We start from the raw sequence: 16093 nt of genomic DNA, 5'->3' as shown, positions 1-16093 counted from the left end.
GTAATCCTGTGTACTCTCCCCCAGAAGCCTTCCACACAAGGGGCACCTGGGTGGCTCAGTCAGTTGAGCGTCTGACTCTTGATTTAGGCTCAGGTCACGATCCCAGGGTCATGGGATTGAGCTCCACATTGGGCTCTGTGCTGAGTGTGCCTGCTTAAGATCCTCTCTCTCTCTCCCTCTGCCCCTCTCCCCTGCTCACTTACTCACTCTCTCTGAAAAAAAAATTTGTTTAAGTCTTCCACACAAGAGGATGTAGTCCAGTACAAAGAGGAGGTGGTGACTTCTGCCTGCCCCTCTCTGCCCTCACTCTGCAAGGGTCCTGGCTCTCTGCAGCAGTAGCATCACCCCACCGACACACCGGGCCCCACTCAAGTGGCCTCCTGGTACTCTAGGCCACCATCCTCATTCAGCTATCTCCCTACTTCTCTGGCCACTCATCTCATGGAGTGAGTGACAATAAGGGAGAGATGGCCTAGGGAGGGTATAAGAAGGATGCAGCTCACACCTCTAACCCTGTAAAAGAAAACCAGCCTCCTCTCTCAAGAGGGGACAGGTTCTGGGGCAAGGAATGAGGCCTTGACCTCTAGAACTGGTCTAGTTTATAGTTAGTTACACAGGGAGTACAAAGAATGTTGAGACCCAAGTCCATGAGGAGCAAGGGGTCATTAGCTTTGGGAACATCCCTAAAGTCAGCTCCCCAGGACTTCTTCCTGATCAACAAGCTTCTCACACCCTCTTGCTCACAACCACATGCCACACCTGTTAAGCCCCTGCCGTACATTAGGTCCCTGCAGGCCTCCAATCTGAGAACCTCATTCCACTTTGGTGCCTCCCCTGGCTGCCTTGCACACACAGGCCATCTTTGGGCTTCAGATGTGTCCCACCAACTCAGAAGCCTCAACCAGTGAAAGTCTTGTTTTGAACTAATGGTAGGGAGGGTTGGTTTCTTACTTTTTTAATTGTTGTTGTTGGCTGATTTTTTTTAGGTCTTTTTTTTTTTTCTATTCACCTTTTTTTTTTTTTCTTATCTTCACAAAGCCAGACCATCAGGCCCCCTCTAGGCTTTTCCAGAAAGGTGAGTCTGAGTTAAGGAAAGAGGCTCTCCTTTTTTTCAGGACTTGGGAGGTGGCAGGGGGAAGAAAAAAGGTGAAGGGGTGAAGGAGTGGGTCTTGGCCACTGGGTTTGTATCATGTGAATAAAAAGCCGTTTCCAATTTCTCTTCCCCAGGCCCGAAGCCAGTCTTGCAGAGGAGTTGGAGTAGACATTGGATGACAGAACCCTGGGCCATACAGGGCACTGAGGAACTGGGGGCTGGGATCCTCAGCCACAGCCTATCAGTAGAAGCCCCTGGGGCCTGGTCTCCCCTGTTAACCATTGGTTAGAGGGGGTCACTGCTGAAGTAAGGAAATGCAGCTACCAATACTTGGACAACCATAAAACCTCACAAGCTTCAAGCCCCCAGAAGAATCTCCAAATCTCAGAACTTCCCTAGAATTTAAAACCCAAGACTTTTGGGGTCAAGGAAACCTGGGGATTTTTAAGCCCGGCACCAAAGAAGGCAGAGCCCCCACTTGCCAACTCTGTCATCTTGGGCAAGTTGCTCAACTACTCGGCACCTCCGTTTTCCCCATCTGTAGGATGGCTGTGATGACAAGATGGACCGCAACAGGCTGCAGTGAGGACTGAATGTGATCATTTGTGAGAATCATTCAGCACTATGTCTGGAACCTGGAAAACTGGAGATCAATGTCAGCTATGGGGATGATGGCGGTAATCTAGAATCCTAAAACCTTGGAAGCTGGGATTTGTTGAAGTAGAAAATTGCAAAGGCTGAGGGCCTCAGAATCATCAGGTCATGGTGTCCCTGACTATGAGGAGATTGGGGTCCCAGGGGGCCTCTGGCCATCATGAGAATGGATGCGTTAACACCAGGGGCCTTGTCAGGACCTTCCCTGTAGGATACCCTCCAGGTCTGAGTTTTCAGGCTCTACGACATGATGAGGCAAGACTTTTCTCCCTTTCCTTACTCAGTGATGCTAAGTGGATTCTGGGAGCCAGTGATTCTCAGATTCTTAGATTCTGTGAATTGTGGTGGTGGGGGGTAGAGACGGACTCCCTGCATTTTTCTCCGTGAAATAACTTTTTCACCCTCTGTGGGAAGATGGGATGCAGAGCTCCCCCTCCCTGGGCAGTAAGAGCAGTGCTGACCATATCAATTCTCCCTAAGGAGAAACTGAGGCATAGAGCAAAGCGAAGCTTCTGGAAACCCAGTCCTATTCAGTTTCTTTCCCTGGTGTTTCCCGTTCCATCACACACACAGAGTGATGTCTCTACCTGCTTGGGACGCCTCTGTGATTTATTTGAGTTTTTTTCCCTTGTTTTTTTTTTTTCTAACTCTACACACTTTTGTTTAAAAAACTGTGGTTTCTCATGAGCCCTGTTATCTCATTGATACCTCTCACCTCTGTGGTGAGGGGAAGAAATCATATTTTCAGATGACTCGTAAAGGGCAAAGAAAAAACCCAAAATTTCAAAATTTCCGTTTAAGTCTCATAATCAAGAAGAGGAGAAACAGAGTGAGTGAGAGAGAGAGAGAGCAAGAGAGAGAAAAAACTATGAGAACCCCCCCCCACCCTGTGATTATCAGCACACATACTCATCGAAAAAAAAATTGGATTATTAGAAGAGAGAGGTCTGTGGCTTCCACACCGTGGTTTTTCTTCTCGGTATAAAAGCAAAGTTGTTTTTGATATGCGACAGTTTCCCACAAGCCTGGCTGATCCTTTTCTGTGAGTCCACTTCAAGAAGGTGAGTGTCCCTGCTCTCCTCCATCAGATGCGGGTCCAGTGAAAGAGATGGCAGAGAGGTAGGCACTGGGGGGCGGGGGGCGCGGTGCAGGCAGGGGCCCTCCGGTACCATCAAGACGCACACAACTACTGTGGTTCCAGTCAGGTAAGATATTTTTGACAATAATAATAGTAATAATCAATGCCAGAAGACTGATAGGTAAAGTACTTAATCAATGTGTGGGCAGAGGCAAAGATAAATAAATTAATATATAGATGGGCAGGACTTTTAAAATATGCCAACTGCCCGTCTTTATGAATTCCCGAGCCTTGAACAACCTGAAACACTGCCCAGGTGTAACTGAAAATTTCAACTACACCTCTCCCTCCTCTTTGTCTCTTGACTCTTGATAGCTTTCATCCCTCTCTGTCTGCTGGTCCTGTCTCTTTCCATGTTGCTCTGCCTCTCTCTTTCTGTCTTTTTCCCAGGTACTTAGACTCTCCACCACTCTTTCTCTGGCTCTGCCCAGCTTCCCTGTCTCTGTCCGTCTATCTCCCACTGTCTCTCCTGCTCTCTTGTCTAGCCTCCCCCACCTGCCTTCCCACCCACCATCCAGCACAGAGCTTTGGACTGTTGGTGCTTAATAATAGTGTATTGAGTAACATTGATGAAGACATTTACATTTTACAAGAGTGAGCATCAGTTTTGTTTGCCCCTATCGAAGGAGGGTTGTGAGCTGTCAGGTCAGGCTGAGCATTTCATTGAACTTGTGCTTGCATGGCATGAAAGACCCTCCTGGGGGGCACTTTCAGTCACTGGCAACCGTGGTTTAGCTCTGTGGTCCTACCCCAGGACTCTGTGTGTGTGTGTGAGTGTGTGTGTGTGTGTGTGTGTGTGTGTATGTCCAGAGTCCATGTCCAGGAACCAAGCAGTCGTTCAGGGCTGGGGCGAGCTCATCTCTGCAGGCTTAGCAAGTGCTGACTCTTCACTGTTAGTATTTTTTTTTTTAAACCAACTTAGAACCACTCTCTCTATTGGTATTGTTCCTGCTTTATTCAAAGAATAGGAGCATTTTTGTAGATCACTAAAAATTGTCTCAACAGACGATCTTTCATGGCTGTCAAGACTGTCCTCACATTGGTATGAACTCTGAATTGACCAAGTGCCAATTATTAGACGTTCAGGTTATTTCTAGATTTTCCCCAGAATCATCCCTGATTAGTTCCTTGGATTCCTGAAAATGGAGTTGCCAGGGCAAGACATGTGTGCGTTTTTAAGGTTTCTGACCCTCTCTGCAAATTGTTCTTCCAAAAGGTTGTCCTGTTTTATGCTCCTTGTACTCGAGCTAGGCCCTGGGTGGGTATTATCATTTTTAAGTCCTTTCTCAGCATAACAGGTAAGAAAAAATATTACCACATTGTTGAAATTTGCATTCTTTGATTACTTATACTGTTGATCATTCGTACTTTTTCTTAAGTCATCTGGTCACATCCTTAGTCCTAATAGAGTGTTCATCATTTTTTCTTATTGATTTGTCACAGCTTTTTATTTAGAAAGGATATTAACCTTCCAATAGCCATACATATGTAGCAAATATTTTCCCCCAATTTATCACTCACTATTTCTATTTGTTTATGGAGTTTTGTGATGCTATGATGTTTTTATATAGTCAAATGGGTTACTCTTTTCTTCTGTGGTTACTGTCTCTGGTTTTGTGCTTAGAAAGTCCTTGAAAATGAGATAAATGTTCGCCTGTGTTGGCTTCTAGTCTCTTTTATGGCTTCATTTTTTCCATTTGCTGTGGAGGTTAAGAGTGTGGGTACTGGAGCCAGACTGTCTGGGACAAACCCAGCCTCACACCAAGTCATCTGTGTGATTTTTAGCTAGGCATTTAACTTGTCTGTACCTTCATTTCCTCATATGTACTGTGATGATTCTAGTAGTACCTACCTCAAAGAGTTGTTATAAGGATTAAATATCTTAACCATGTTAAGTGCTTAGCATAGAGTCTGGCATTCAGTAAACCCAAAAGCAGCATTAGATATTATCATTTATCTCTTTAATAGATCTGGATTTTATTGCAGGGTCCATGCTCATGACATTTCAAACTGGGCAGAGAGGAATTGGTGGGAAAATGGACTGATTATTCATTCAATAACTTTATTTTCCCCTTAATTGTCCCAGAAACACTTGTTAAACAATATATTCTCCCCTGTCTCCCAGTTTGAAATGCCACATTCATCACAAACTCGATTCCCTCTAGACATTGGTCTGTGATTGAGCTTCCCATTTTGTTCTGTTCCTCAGTGTCTGTTCTTATACCTGGGCTGTCCTGATTTGCTGATTGTTGCTTTGCAGTACAATATATTCCCTGGCCATAGGTCCCCAGCATCTTGCCCTTCCTTATTCCTTGTTATTTGATGCAGCCTCAGTTCCTCCAGCCAAAAACCAGCTAACAGTAACTGTTCTTATCTGGGGCATCCCTCTCTGTCTCTGTCTCTGTCTCTGTCTCTGTCTCTCTCCATCTCTATGTGCTATTGTTTCTGTCTCTTGTCCTTTTTGTTTCTCTCATTTTCTGTCTCCCTTTTTGTGTGTACTTCTATGACTTTCTGCTCCTATGAGTTCCCCTCCCTCCATCTCTGTCACTCTGTCTCTCTTTCTCTCAGCATCTCACACTCTCTATTTATCTCTGTCCCACCTCATGTTTCTCCCATCTCTCTGTATCTCTTGTTCTCTGGGTCTTTCTGTTCCCCTATGTCTATCTGTCTGTCTCTTTCTGTTTCTGTCTCTACGTATCCCTGTCTCTCAGTCCCCTGGATAGAGGGGCAGTTGTCAACTTGACGCCCTGCAGACAGGTGAACAACTCACCCAGACACAAAGTAGAAGGGCCCTGGCCCTCATCTACTCCATGCTTCTCCCCACCCAGTGTACAAAGGGGCAAATTGAGGCCCAGAGATGGGCAGGAGGGCTTCTCCCTAGGCCTCACAGAGAAGCAGAGGCAAAGTTGAGACCCAAGCTCAAACCATGGGATTCTCCGTGGGACCCTGGTTCTGTCTGCCCCCACCATGGGCCTCAGTTTACTTCTCAGCACCCATGAGGGGAGAAGGGGGACCTGAGCTGCCTGCCAGCTGCTGCCATTCCCCCTTCTGCCTTCTCATGACTTGGGCCCTTACTCAGGAAGGAGGCCCTGTGGCCACATGGGCCAGTGTAGGGCCCAGCCTCACAAGAGCTAGTCTGGGTGGGGTCCCATAGTCCCATGGGTTCAGAGGCCTTTTGGCCAGAGGGTGGTGATACTGGAGGGACATAAGTCAGTCAATGTATCTGTGGGTCTGACTATGAATAGAGCTTAGCCACGTCCCGAGAGTTGACCCTGGCCCCTGGTAACTTCCATACTGGAGCCCCTCCATAGAGCCTGGCAGTGGGCTCTCTACTGGCAAAGGCCGAGGCTTTTCCTGCTCCATGCCATGAGGCAGGCCCTAGCTGAAGGCACGCTGGCCTCTACCTCCCTGCCTCCTTCCCTATCCCTCATGGAATGGCTATGAGTGTGGGAACATCATCCCAGAATGGACAGGGAGACTGAGGCCCTGTAAGTGTTCGTTTACTGAGCTGACATTTTGTTAAGCATTTCATGTACATTAACTTTAGAAGAGGGGTACTATTACTGTCCCACCTTACATATGAGCCTGAGGAGAGTTATAGCTAGTTAGTGGCATAGCCCAGCCCCAGGCTGGGAGAAGGAGAGGAGATGATTCTGACCCTCCTGCCTTCACAGAACTTAGGAGGGAGGCTAAGAGGAGACTTGCTACAATTCCAAGCCTGGTAATCCAGAGACCCTATGAAGTAGTGACCTTCCTGTCCTTCAGGGAGTTCTAGTGAGTTTGGACACCATTGACATTGGCCTTCCCATATTGAGAGGTTGGACCCCTGAACCCCATAGAGTGGGTTTGGGATTCTGAGATCCTTTGAACCTAAGAAATGATGTTCTGTGATTCTGAAGTATAGTGATTCTGAGGTTCTGTGATTCTGGCATAGTACCATTTGAAGATCCCCAGGGTCCCAATACCTGTAGGCTCTACACAGTACTCCCCAAGCATCAAACCTTGGGCCTCTCCATGGCCCAAGAAGGGCCAGGTCTACAGGTCCCAGGGCTTGTCATGGTGGCCAGATGGACGTCACTCACCACATCCGCAAGCACCCACATCACCCCCACCTGGGCCAAGCCAGCTGCAGGATGGGCCAGCCAATTCTCGGAACGAAACCCGTGGGGTGGGGTATCTGCCCCCTTCTCTTCCTCCTTGGTGCCGATGAAGCCCAGTGCATCCGGCCGCCATGACGTCAATGGCGGAAAATCTGGGGAAGTGACAACAGGGCCCAGATGCAGACCCCGATATGAAAACACACTCTGTGTCCCAGAAACATCCTCCATGCAGCTTCTGAGAAACAGTCAGAAAGGGACGCCCCAACAGACGATGCAGGAAGCCGGCTGCCCAGCCCGGCCCTCCAGGTTCCCCACCACCAGACAGACCCTATCTATGTCCCCTTTCTGAGAATGTATTGGTGCTTCCCTGAGTCTGGCCATTCCAGATGTGTTTGGGGAGGAGATTTCTTATAAGCCCTAGCCAAGTGTCCAGGCAGCTTAAGAAGTGACCACAGGCCAGTGATGTGGGCCAGGCCAGAGTGGTAGAAACCATCTATAAACTGACCAAAAGTCAGTATTCGTTTACTCAGTTTTCTGTAACAAATTACCAAAAACCAGGGGGCTTAAACAACAGAAATTTATTGTCTCACAGTTCTGGAGGCCAGGAGTCCGAGATCAAGGTGTAGGTAGGGTTGGTTCCTTCTGACGCTGCAAGGGAGAATCTGTCCATGCCGCTCTCCTAGCTACTGGTGGATTGTTGGCAGTCTTTGACATGCCTTGGCTTCTAGAAGCATCACCCCACTCTCTGCCCTCATGCATTTGCTCACCTCCTCATGGTCACTGAGTTCTGAGCCTCCGTAGACCCAGGATCTTGATTCTCACTCAGTAATGTTCTAACCCCGAGCGCCTAAGAGTTTAGTACCTAGTTTCTCACCTCCAACCTCCCTCTGCACTAGAGCTCTGTCAACCCCTGTGAGCTCACAGTAAAGAAAGGAAGGAGTGACTGTTCCCCCTAAACCCTCCTTGTGCTGGCCTAGGCTACTATCGGCAGCTGTGTGCCTAACCCAGTGCTGCGGGGTGGGGATTCTCTCTCTCTCTCTCTCTCTCTCTCTCACACACACACACACACACACACACAGCCCCACAGCATGGGCCTTGTGAAATGTGCACACATGCACACTTTCTGGAGAAATATATGGAGCTCTCAAGTTGCCATGGGACTGTGAAACGCTGCACCTGGGTGTCCCCTTCAGTAAAACGGAGGCTGGACTAGGCAGTCCCTTCCAGCTCAGGCTTCCTCTTAGACTGGGATTCTGAGAAACTGAAGCCCTGCCTGTTGCAGAGTGTAAGGTTCTGGGGCTCAGCAAAGGTGCCTGGAGCCATTATGGAGAACTTTCTGGATAGGGTTCAGATAGGAGATACCGAGGAAGAGCAGACTTTCCAGGCAGGGCATATAGCACGAGTGCAGGCTTGGACAGCAGAGTTGGGATAAACTCTGGTGGGGGCTGAGTCAAGATGCTCCCACAGACCTTGGCTCAAGAGAGTCGGTCTCTCCTCTCTGGCACCTGCCATGTCAGCTCCATTCGGGGCAAGAGCCCAGAGATGATCAGACCCTGCCCCTGCCTGGGCCCCAGACTCCTGTACTCAGCTGCCGCTCAGTATTTCCACTGGCATGTCTAACACCAGACCCTTTGTGTCTATCCACACCTGGTGTCATCACCCCCAACCTTGCTGTCCCCATTGTCCCCATCTCAGGTGATGTCCGCTCTGTTCTTCCAGCTGCTCAGGCAAATACCTGGAGATCACCTTGACCCTCCCTTTCTTACCACCCCCTACCACATCCAAGCTGCCAGCAAATTCTCCTGACTCCACCTTCAAAACACTCAAAATCCACCCACTTCTTACCATCTCCACTGCCACCACCCTGGTCTGTGCCCCAGCTGTCACTTGCTTGACCCTCCTTGCCAGTACTCCTGTTTTCACCTTCCTAGAGTCTGTCCCTCTCACAGCAGCCAGAGGGATCTTGAGTCCATGCCCCCCTCCACTCTTGTGTATGCCAGGTCACTGGGATAAAATAATGCCATCAGGAGAGTCATGGACCAGTCCCAGCAGGATCAGCAAAGGTCACATGGCCTGTGCAGAGTGCAGAGAGACCCAGGTGGCTGAGGCTTGGAGACAAGCCTCAAATGGTTGGGGAAAAAAGCTGAAACCTGCCCTGGCTGAGGCCCCACAAACCACCCCAAATCCCCCACCTCCCTTGTGGAGGGCATATCGCCACCAGGGCTGTGCCAGCATGCACAGGACCAGTGCACATCTGCACACTGAGCATGTGTGGAGACACACACATACCTGTGTTCCTGACACCAATGTGTGTGTGGTGTGTGCCGCACGTACACGTGACCGGTGCTGGGGTTCAGCTGGGGAGCCTTTGGGGACATGCCCCAGCCAATGCCTGCTCTGACCAGCGGAGGTGCCCACGTGGTTCAGGTGGTTGAGTTCACACACACACACCCCACAAGGGACATGTGTAACTCCTTCCCCATATGTCCCCACAGCCTGCCCTCGGACAAGGACCCAATGCCCAACCCCAGGCCAGCCAAGCCCTCGGCCCCTTCCTTGGCACTTGGCCCATCCCCAGGAGCCTCACCCAGCTGGAGGGCTGGACCCAAGACTTCAGACCCGCTGGGGGCCAAGGGCCCAGGGGCAACCTTCCAGGGCCGGGACCTCCGAGGCGGGGCCCATGCCTCCTCCTCTTTGAACCCCATGCCACCATCGCAGCTGCAGGTGAGGCCCAGGGCCCAGAATGGGGCAGGCAGGGTGGGGTACCTGGGCCTACAGGTGCCGACCTTTACTGTGGCACTGGGCGGGGGGCCCAGCTGGGGCACAGGAAGTGGTTTTCTGGGTCCCAGGCAAGTCTGTGACTTATGCAGATGTCACAGGGCCAAGAAAGTCCCCAGTTAGCAGGTCTCAGAGATTCGAGGCTCTCCCCAACCTCCCAATCCTTGTCTCAGGAGAGGAGATCCTATCGTGGTCCCACAGGCATGGCTATGTGACCCCATCCCCATGTAACAGAGGGGAGGGCTGGAGCCCAAAGAGTTGAGGCGATAGGATTGAGGCCAGCTCTGCCACTTATTAGCTGCTTGATCTTGAAAAAGTCATTCACTCTCCCTGAGCCTCAGTTTCCTAGTACGTGCAAAGGGGATGGTCAGAGTCCCTGCCATGTAGGCTTGTGGTGAGGAGTGTGTGAATTAGACATGTAGGCCAATGAGAGGAAGGATGACATCTCACCTGCCTGCCTTCTCCCCCCTAGCTGCCTACAGTGCCCCTAGTCATGGTAGCACCCTCTGGGACACGGCTGGGCCCCTCGCCCCACTTGCAGGCACTCCTCCAGGACAGGCCACACTTCATGCACCAGGTACTGACCCAGACTGGGCAGGGAGGAGGGAGCAGGAAGGAGAACTGGGTGGGGGCAGGCTAAACCACAGCCCATATGTGCCCCCAGCTCTCAACGGTGGATACCCACGCTCGGACCCCCGTGCTGCAGGTGCGCCCACTGGACAGCCCAGCTATGATCAGCTTCCCGCCACCCACTGCTGCCACTGGCGTCTTCTCCCTCAAGGCCCGGCCCGGCCTGCCACCTGGTAACACCCCACCCCACGGCTCTACAGAACCCAAGCCCCCAAGTCCTTGAATGTGAGCAGTGTAGGCTGCTGAATGGTAGCCCTCAGGAGGGCAGAGGTATCAGGTCTTATCATATTGGAAACTCCAACCTCCAAAAAAATGTCAGGCTCAGAACCTTAAAGATGCAGAATGTCAGAATCACGGAACTGCAGATCTTTGCATAGTCAAAATGTCAGCTCTTGCAAATGGCAGTCTTTGAGCGGCTCTACCAGAAGCCTTGGACGTGAGGGACAACAGAACCCATTGGGAGTCAGGGCCTGCGAAGCTCAGGAGGGTGGGAAGCTCAAAATGAGAGTCTCTGTGGGCTGAGCTCTCAGTCCCCAAAGGTGCCCTGTCCTGACCTACAGGAATCAACGTGGCCAGCCTGGAATGGGTGTCCAGGGAGCCAGCACTGCTCTGCACCTTCCCAAGCCCCAGCACACCCCGGAAAGACAGGTCAGTGGACAAGGCTGGGAAGGACCCCCGCCCTGGCATTCCCTCCCCTGAACACCCTCTGTTCCCCCTAGCACCCTTTCAACCGTGCCCCAGGGCTCCTATTCACTGCTGGCAAATGGTGTCTGCAAGTGGCCTGGATGTGAGAAGGTCTTCGAGGAGCCAGAGGATTTCCTCAAGTGAGTGACCCAGGCCCTATCCTGTCCAGGAGGGCCCCCAGTTTGTAGGAGGATGCCTGTGGTACAGGTCTCAGCTCAGGCCTCATAGGTAGCAAAGAGGCAAAAGGCAAAGGCTGAGACTGTAGGTTCAAATCCCAGCTCTATCACTCACTGGCTGTGTGACCTTGGGCAAGTTACTTAGCTTCTCTGGGCCTTGGTTTCCTCATCTGTGTAATGGGGCATCATAATAGAGGTGCATACTATTATTTACCTCCATTTTACAGATACAGAAACTGAGGCCAAAAAAAGTTAAGTGTCTTGATCAAGATCACCCAGTTCCTAAGTGACAGAGCTATGGTTTGAACCCAGGCAGAAGGCTCCAGGCTCCAGAAACCACACTCCTAACTGCTTTGCCCTGCTACCCTGATACCAACACACCAGCCTGATTTTATTGATCCCTAAAGTCCTAGATTCTCACAGTGGCTGTTGCTGCCTCCCTCAGCCCCATCACACACGCACATACCCCTTCTCCAACCAAACCCAACTATCAGTGGTGACTCTGCACCCTGTCTTCTTCACGACCAGGCCTTTACACAGGCTGTCCCCTCCACCTGGGGTGCCCCTCCTGCCCTAACCTACCTGGCCTGCTCTCAGTTTAGCAGCCTTCCAACATCACCTCCAGCACCCTGGCCAGGCTCAGGTGGTGAGCTCAGGCCTGGCACCAGGAGGTGCCAAGTAGCGTGTGTTGAAGGAATAGCAGGTGTAAGAGGAAGACTGAGGTATAGAGAGGGGAGGGAGGCTGAGACTCTGAAGAGAGAACTCCCAGAGTGTCTGGCCCTCCTCACTTGGAATATTTGAGCCAGAAAGCCAGGCCCACCATGGTCACCCACATGGAATCTCCTCCCGACCCAGGCACTGCCAGGCGGACCATCTCCTGGATGAGAAGGGCAGGGCACAGTGTCTCCTCCAGAGGGAAGTGGTGCAGTCTCTGGAACAGCAGGTGATGTAGGGGAGGGGTGGTTGGGCGATGATGGGCAAGCCTTATGTCCACCCTGTGCCAGGAGCCAAGTTCACCCAGGATGGGGGCTGGCATAAAGGGAGGGGGTGGAGCACTCCCAGGGAACCTGAGCAAAAAGGTGTGGTGGAGAATGGCCAAGGTGAGGCCTCACTTTGTGCCCATCCTCACAGCTGGTGCTGGAGAAGGAGAAGCTGGGTGCTATGCAGGCCCACCTGGCTGGGAAGATGGCTCTGACCAAAGCTCCATCCACGGTGAGCCACGCCAGGCCCGTAGGTGGCAAAGACTGCTTGTGGGGGGGGGGAGGGGATGGGGACTTGTCCTTGCACCCAGGCCCCAGGACATCTGGGCCCCTGTCCCCAGCTCCAAACATTCCCAGACCTGGAAATCTGTCCCCTCCAACTACAAAGCCTCTGACCCTAAGATCCCAAAACATCATGCTCTTGAGTTTTCAAAGCAACAGCAAATAGCCAGACACTGACTGAACACAGACCCCTTGCTACTGGCAGGATTGGCTATGTAACTCGCAGGGTCCAGTGCAAGATAACAACACGGGGCTCAGATTTCAAGATGATAACCACAGAGGAGTAAACAAAGTGCAGGGACCTATGTGATTAAACAGGTCACACACCCATGAAGCAGGCCCTGGGTGCCAGGCACCGTTTCTGAGAACGTTGCTAGAGCATAATGATCTAATCCTCAATAGGTATTACCATCATCCCTAAGGTCACAGGTCACAGGTCACAGTTGGGGAGAAGAGAAGCCTGATTCAACCCCAGCTCGAGGCCCCAGCTTTGGTGTTCTACACACACACACACGGGTCCACACGCACACTCTAATAAATACAGCTCACACTGCTTCATGGGATTCCGCACCAGACGAATTGAGAAGAGAGCTCCCTTGCTTTTAAAAAACACTTACTTATTTAAAATTCAAGTGGAAAGTTTAAGGCTCTGAATCACCAGCGTCTCCCTCCTCCTGCAGGCGTCATCTGACAAGGGCTCCTGCTGCATCGTGGCCACTGGCACCTCAGCCGCCACTGGCCCAGCCTGGCCCAGCCCCCAGGAGGCCCCTGACGGCCTGTTTGCTGTGCGGAGGCACCTCTGGGGCAGCCATGGAAATAGCACATTCCCAGGCAAGGATGTCCCATGCCCTACTTGGTGCCCCTTGAACCCCTAATACCCCTGACTGGCACTGGGTGGGAGACAGGAGCCCCAATAGTGCTCTTCCCCAGCACTGCCACCCAGCCTTTGGGAAAACACAACTGCTTACAAAAGCTGTCTGTCAGCATTTCCAAGGCCTGCAAGCCCCCCACTATGGTTTCTAATTTCTAGCCCCATCTCTCCTGGGGACTGGGAGAAGCCCTCATTCTGGGCTTCAGCTACTCCATTTGGTCATCAGAAGGGAGGGAACTAGCTAAGCAACTCCCAGGGACTCTCCTTTTCCCTTCTCCCAAGCTCACGAATCCCCTACTACCCACAAGGCCCGGGGCCAGGAGCTTATCAGGGATCAGGGCCCTTGAGTGTCATCCTGGCTCTGCCACATGGCCAGTTACATCCCTTTGTGTGCATACTCCACTTCCTTTAAACTTTGGAAACAATAAGGCCCATTGAGGTGGGAGTGGTACACACAGTAAATGATACATTTGATGTCCGGTGCTCAGCACAAGAACTGTGATGGTGAAGCCTGGTGCTGTTAGCAAGGGATTTTAGGATTTTAGCCGCGTAGACTCTGCTTGTAGACTGGAGGATGGGAGAGGGGGCGAGGAGCCCCGGAATGGGACCTGACTCTCCCCCATTCCTACAGAATTCTTCCACAACATGGATTACTTCAAGTTCCATGACATGCGGCCACCCTTCACCTATGCCACCCTCATCCGCTGGGTAAGCAGGCAGCACAGACCATGGAGAAGGAAAAGAAACAGGGGGTGGGGACAAGCCTCCCACAGTCCCAGCCTTCCTCTTGAGTGCCCCCAGTACAGGCTCCTGCACAAACAAACCCATGTCTCAGATGCGACCCCCCCACGCTGGCTTCACCCCAGACCTGCCCCGAGCCCAAACCTAACCACTACCCAGGCAAGATTCAGGCCCTTGACCCACCCCTTCCCTTATGCCCATCTCAACCCCATACTTAACCCCCTCCTGGACCTGTAAAATAGTCCCCAAACCAACCTGATCTTTGTCCCTGGCCCCAAACCCACCCCAGATATTATCCTAACTCCTTCCCCAGCCCTCACATATCCCAATGTGCCCACATATCCCCCAGCTGGACCCTGCCTCTGACCACTTCCTTGTGACACCTGTCTGACCCTTGTCCTCATCCCATCCCAACCCCTTCATCTGAATCTCCCTAATGCCTTCCCAGAACTTTCATCAGAGCCTGCCTAGACCTTCATCCTAGGCCCACACCTAATCCCTACACAACATCACACATTCCCCTACCTATCCCTAGCCCCATCCTGACATCCTGACCCAGAACCTCACTGCAGCCATCATCTCTGACCCTTAAACCCATTCCTAAATCCAAACAAATCAAGCTCCCACAGTTCTACCCATGTCAGACACTGCCACCCTCAGCCCAACTATGAGGGAGTGGCTCCCTTACCCCCATACCCCCTTACCCCCAGGCCATCCTGGAGGCTCCTGAGAAGCAGCGGACCCTCAACGAGATCTACCACTGGTTCACACGCATGTTTGCCTTCTTCAGAAACCACCCCGCCACCTGGAAGGTGAGCTCCTTTGGGGTGGCGGAGGCTGGGAGGGCCTCAAATGCCACCATGGTGCTGCACCAAGTTCAGGAGTGGGAGGGCCTGAGGCTGGGCTTGCAGGCATGCTGGAAAGGGGCAGGAGGCCGGTTTTTGGTGAGTAGTGCTGACCTTGGAGGATGGTTGCCTACCCATCTCCCCTGCCCCTGGCCTGGCCGGCCTTCCTTCCACAGAATGCCATCCGCCACAACCTGAGCCTACACAAGTGCTTTGTGCGGGTGGAGAGTGAGAAGGGGGCCGTATGGACCGTGGATGAATTCGAGTTCCGCAAGAAGAGGAGCCAGAGGCCCAGCAGGTGTTCCAACCCCACACCTGGCCCCTAACCTCAAGACCAAGGAAAGGAGGAAGGAAGGACAGGGGCCGAAACGGGGGACAGGGTGGGGGTGGTGGAAGTGGCCTGGGGCAGGGGTGGCAGGCCCCAGATGTGCCCACAGGGACCAAGAAGTGAGGGGTGCACAGTCTTGCCTGCCAGGGACCCTGATCCTCAGCTGACTACCCTCCTAGATCATATGCTCTGCACCAAGGCTGCTCACAGAGGCCTGGCTTCCTACAAGCTCTTTAGCCAAACTGAGCCTTTGCAACCAACCACACACATGGCCTGCCTCAGTCACTCTCCCAGATGACCGTGGGGGCTCAAAAAGACACACAGGCAGTCACAGTCCTGTCCCTCGGATACAATACAAGCACCAAAACACAAAGAGCCTGCCACAGCACACCCAGGCAACCTCAAATCTGCAATCACGCAGACGACTGCACCTGAGCACAGTTCTGCCAGCCCACATACCCCAAAGCACACACCCACAACCATCCTCCAGGCCCACAGGTACAGGGCCACATGGGGTGTGCCCAAGCAGCCTTGGTACCTTCAGGATCTTAGGACCCAAAGAACCACACAGACACATACCAGTCACACACATCCTCCGGCAGCTCCCAACAAATCCTCTTGGTCACACAGCCCATCAGAACACACCTGTGCATCTCACGTGTGCACACACCCACACAGCGCCACAGTGGATTTCCTGAGTCCCACATGGGCTTTCACAGCCACACACACACTGAATCACCAAATATACCCCATGCCTCTCCTGTCACCCACCCCACCTCCCCCGTTCTGTGCC

General features: G+C 52.1%; 1 protein-coding gene across 1 annotated transcript; it reads left to right on the top strand.

The window, feature by feature from the left end:
• The first annotated feature begins 9484 nt into the window (after positions 1-9484).
• On the top strand, positions 9485-15422 carry FOXP3 (forkhead box P3). The gene is made up of 11 exons (XM_049643842.1): positions 9485-9709; positions 10236-10340; positions 10428-10566; positions 10954-11041; positions 11113-11217; positions 12109-12196; positions 12385-12465; positions 13196-13346; positions 14018-14094; positions 14838-14939; positions 15149-15422. Exons 1-11 carry the CDS (start codon positions 9503-9505, stop codon positions 15296-15298), a joined length of 1293 nt encoding a protein of 430 aa, XP_049499799.1. The 5' UTR covers positions 9485-9502; the 3' UTR covers positions 15299-15422.
• Positions 15423-16093: the final 671 nt, after the last annotated feature.

Source organism: Panthera uncia, chromosome X, assembly GCF_023721935.1.
Source record: "Panthera uncia isolate 11264 chromosome X, Puncia_PCG_1.0, whole genome shotgun sequence".
NCBI lineage: Eukaryota > Metazoa > Chordata > Mammalia > Carnivora > Felidae > Panthera > Panthera uncia.
This window is presented reverse-complemented; position numbering and strand designations above follow the sequence as displayed.

Excerpts from the sequence above, each read along its gene's own strand:
- FOXP3 (XM_049643842.1), top strand. The coding sequence starts at position 9,503 with ATGCCCAACCCCAGGCCAGCCAAGCCCTCGGCCCCTTCCTTGGCACTT. Across the intron at positions 11,042-11,112 it reads AGCACACCCCGGAAAGACAG|CACCCTTTCAACCGTGCCCC; the intron begins GTCAGTGGACAA and ends TGTTCCCCCTAG. Across the intron at positions 14,940-15,148 it reads ACCACCCCGCCACCTGGAAG|AATGCCATCCGCCACAACCT; the intron begins GTGAGCTCCTTT and ends TTCCTTCCACAG.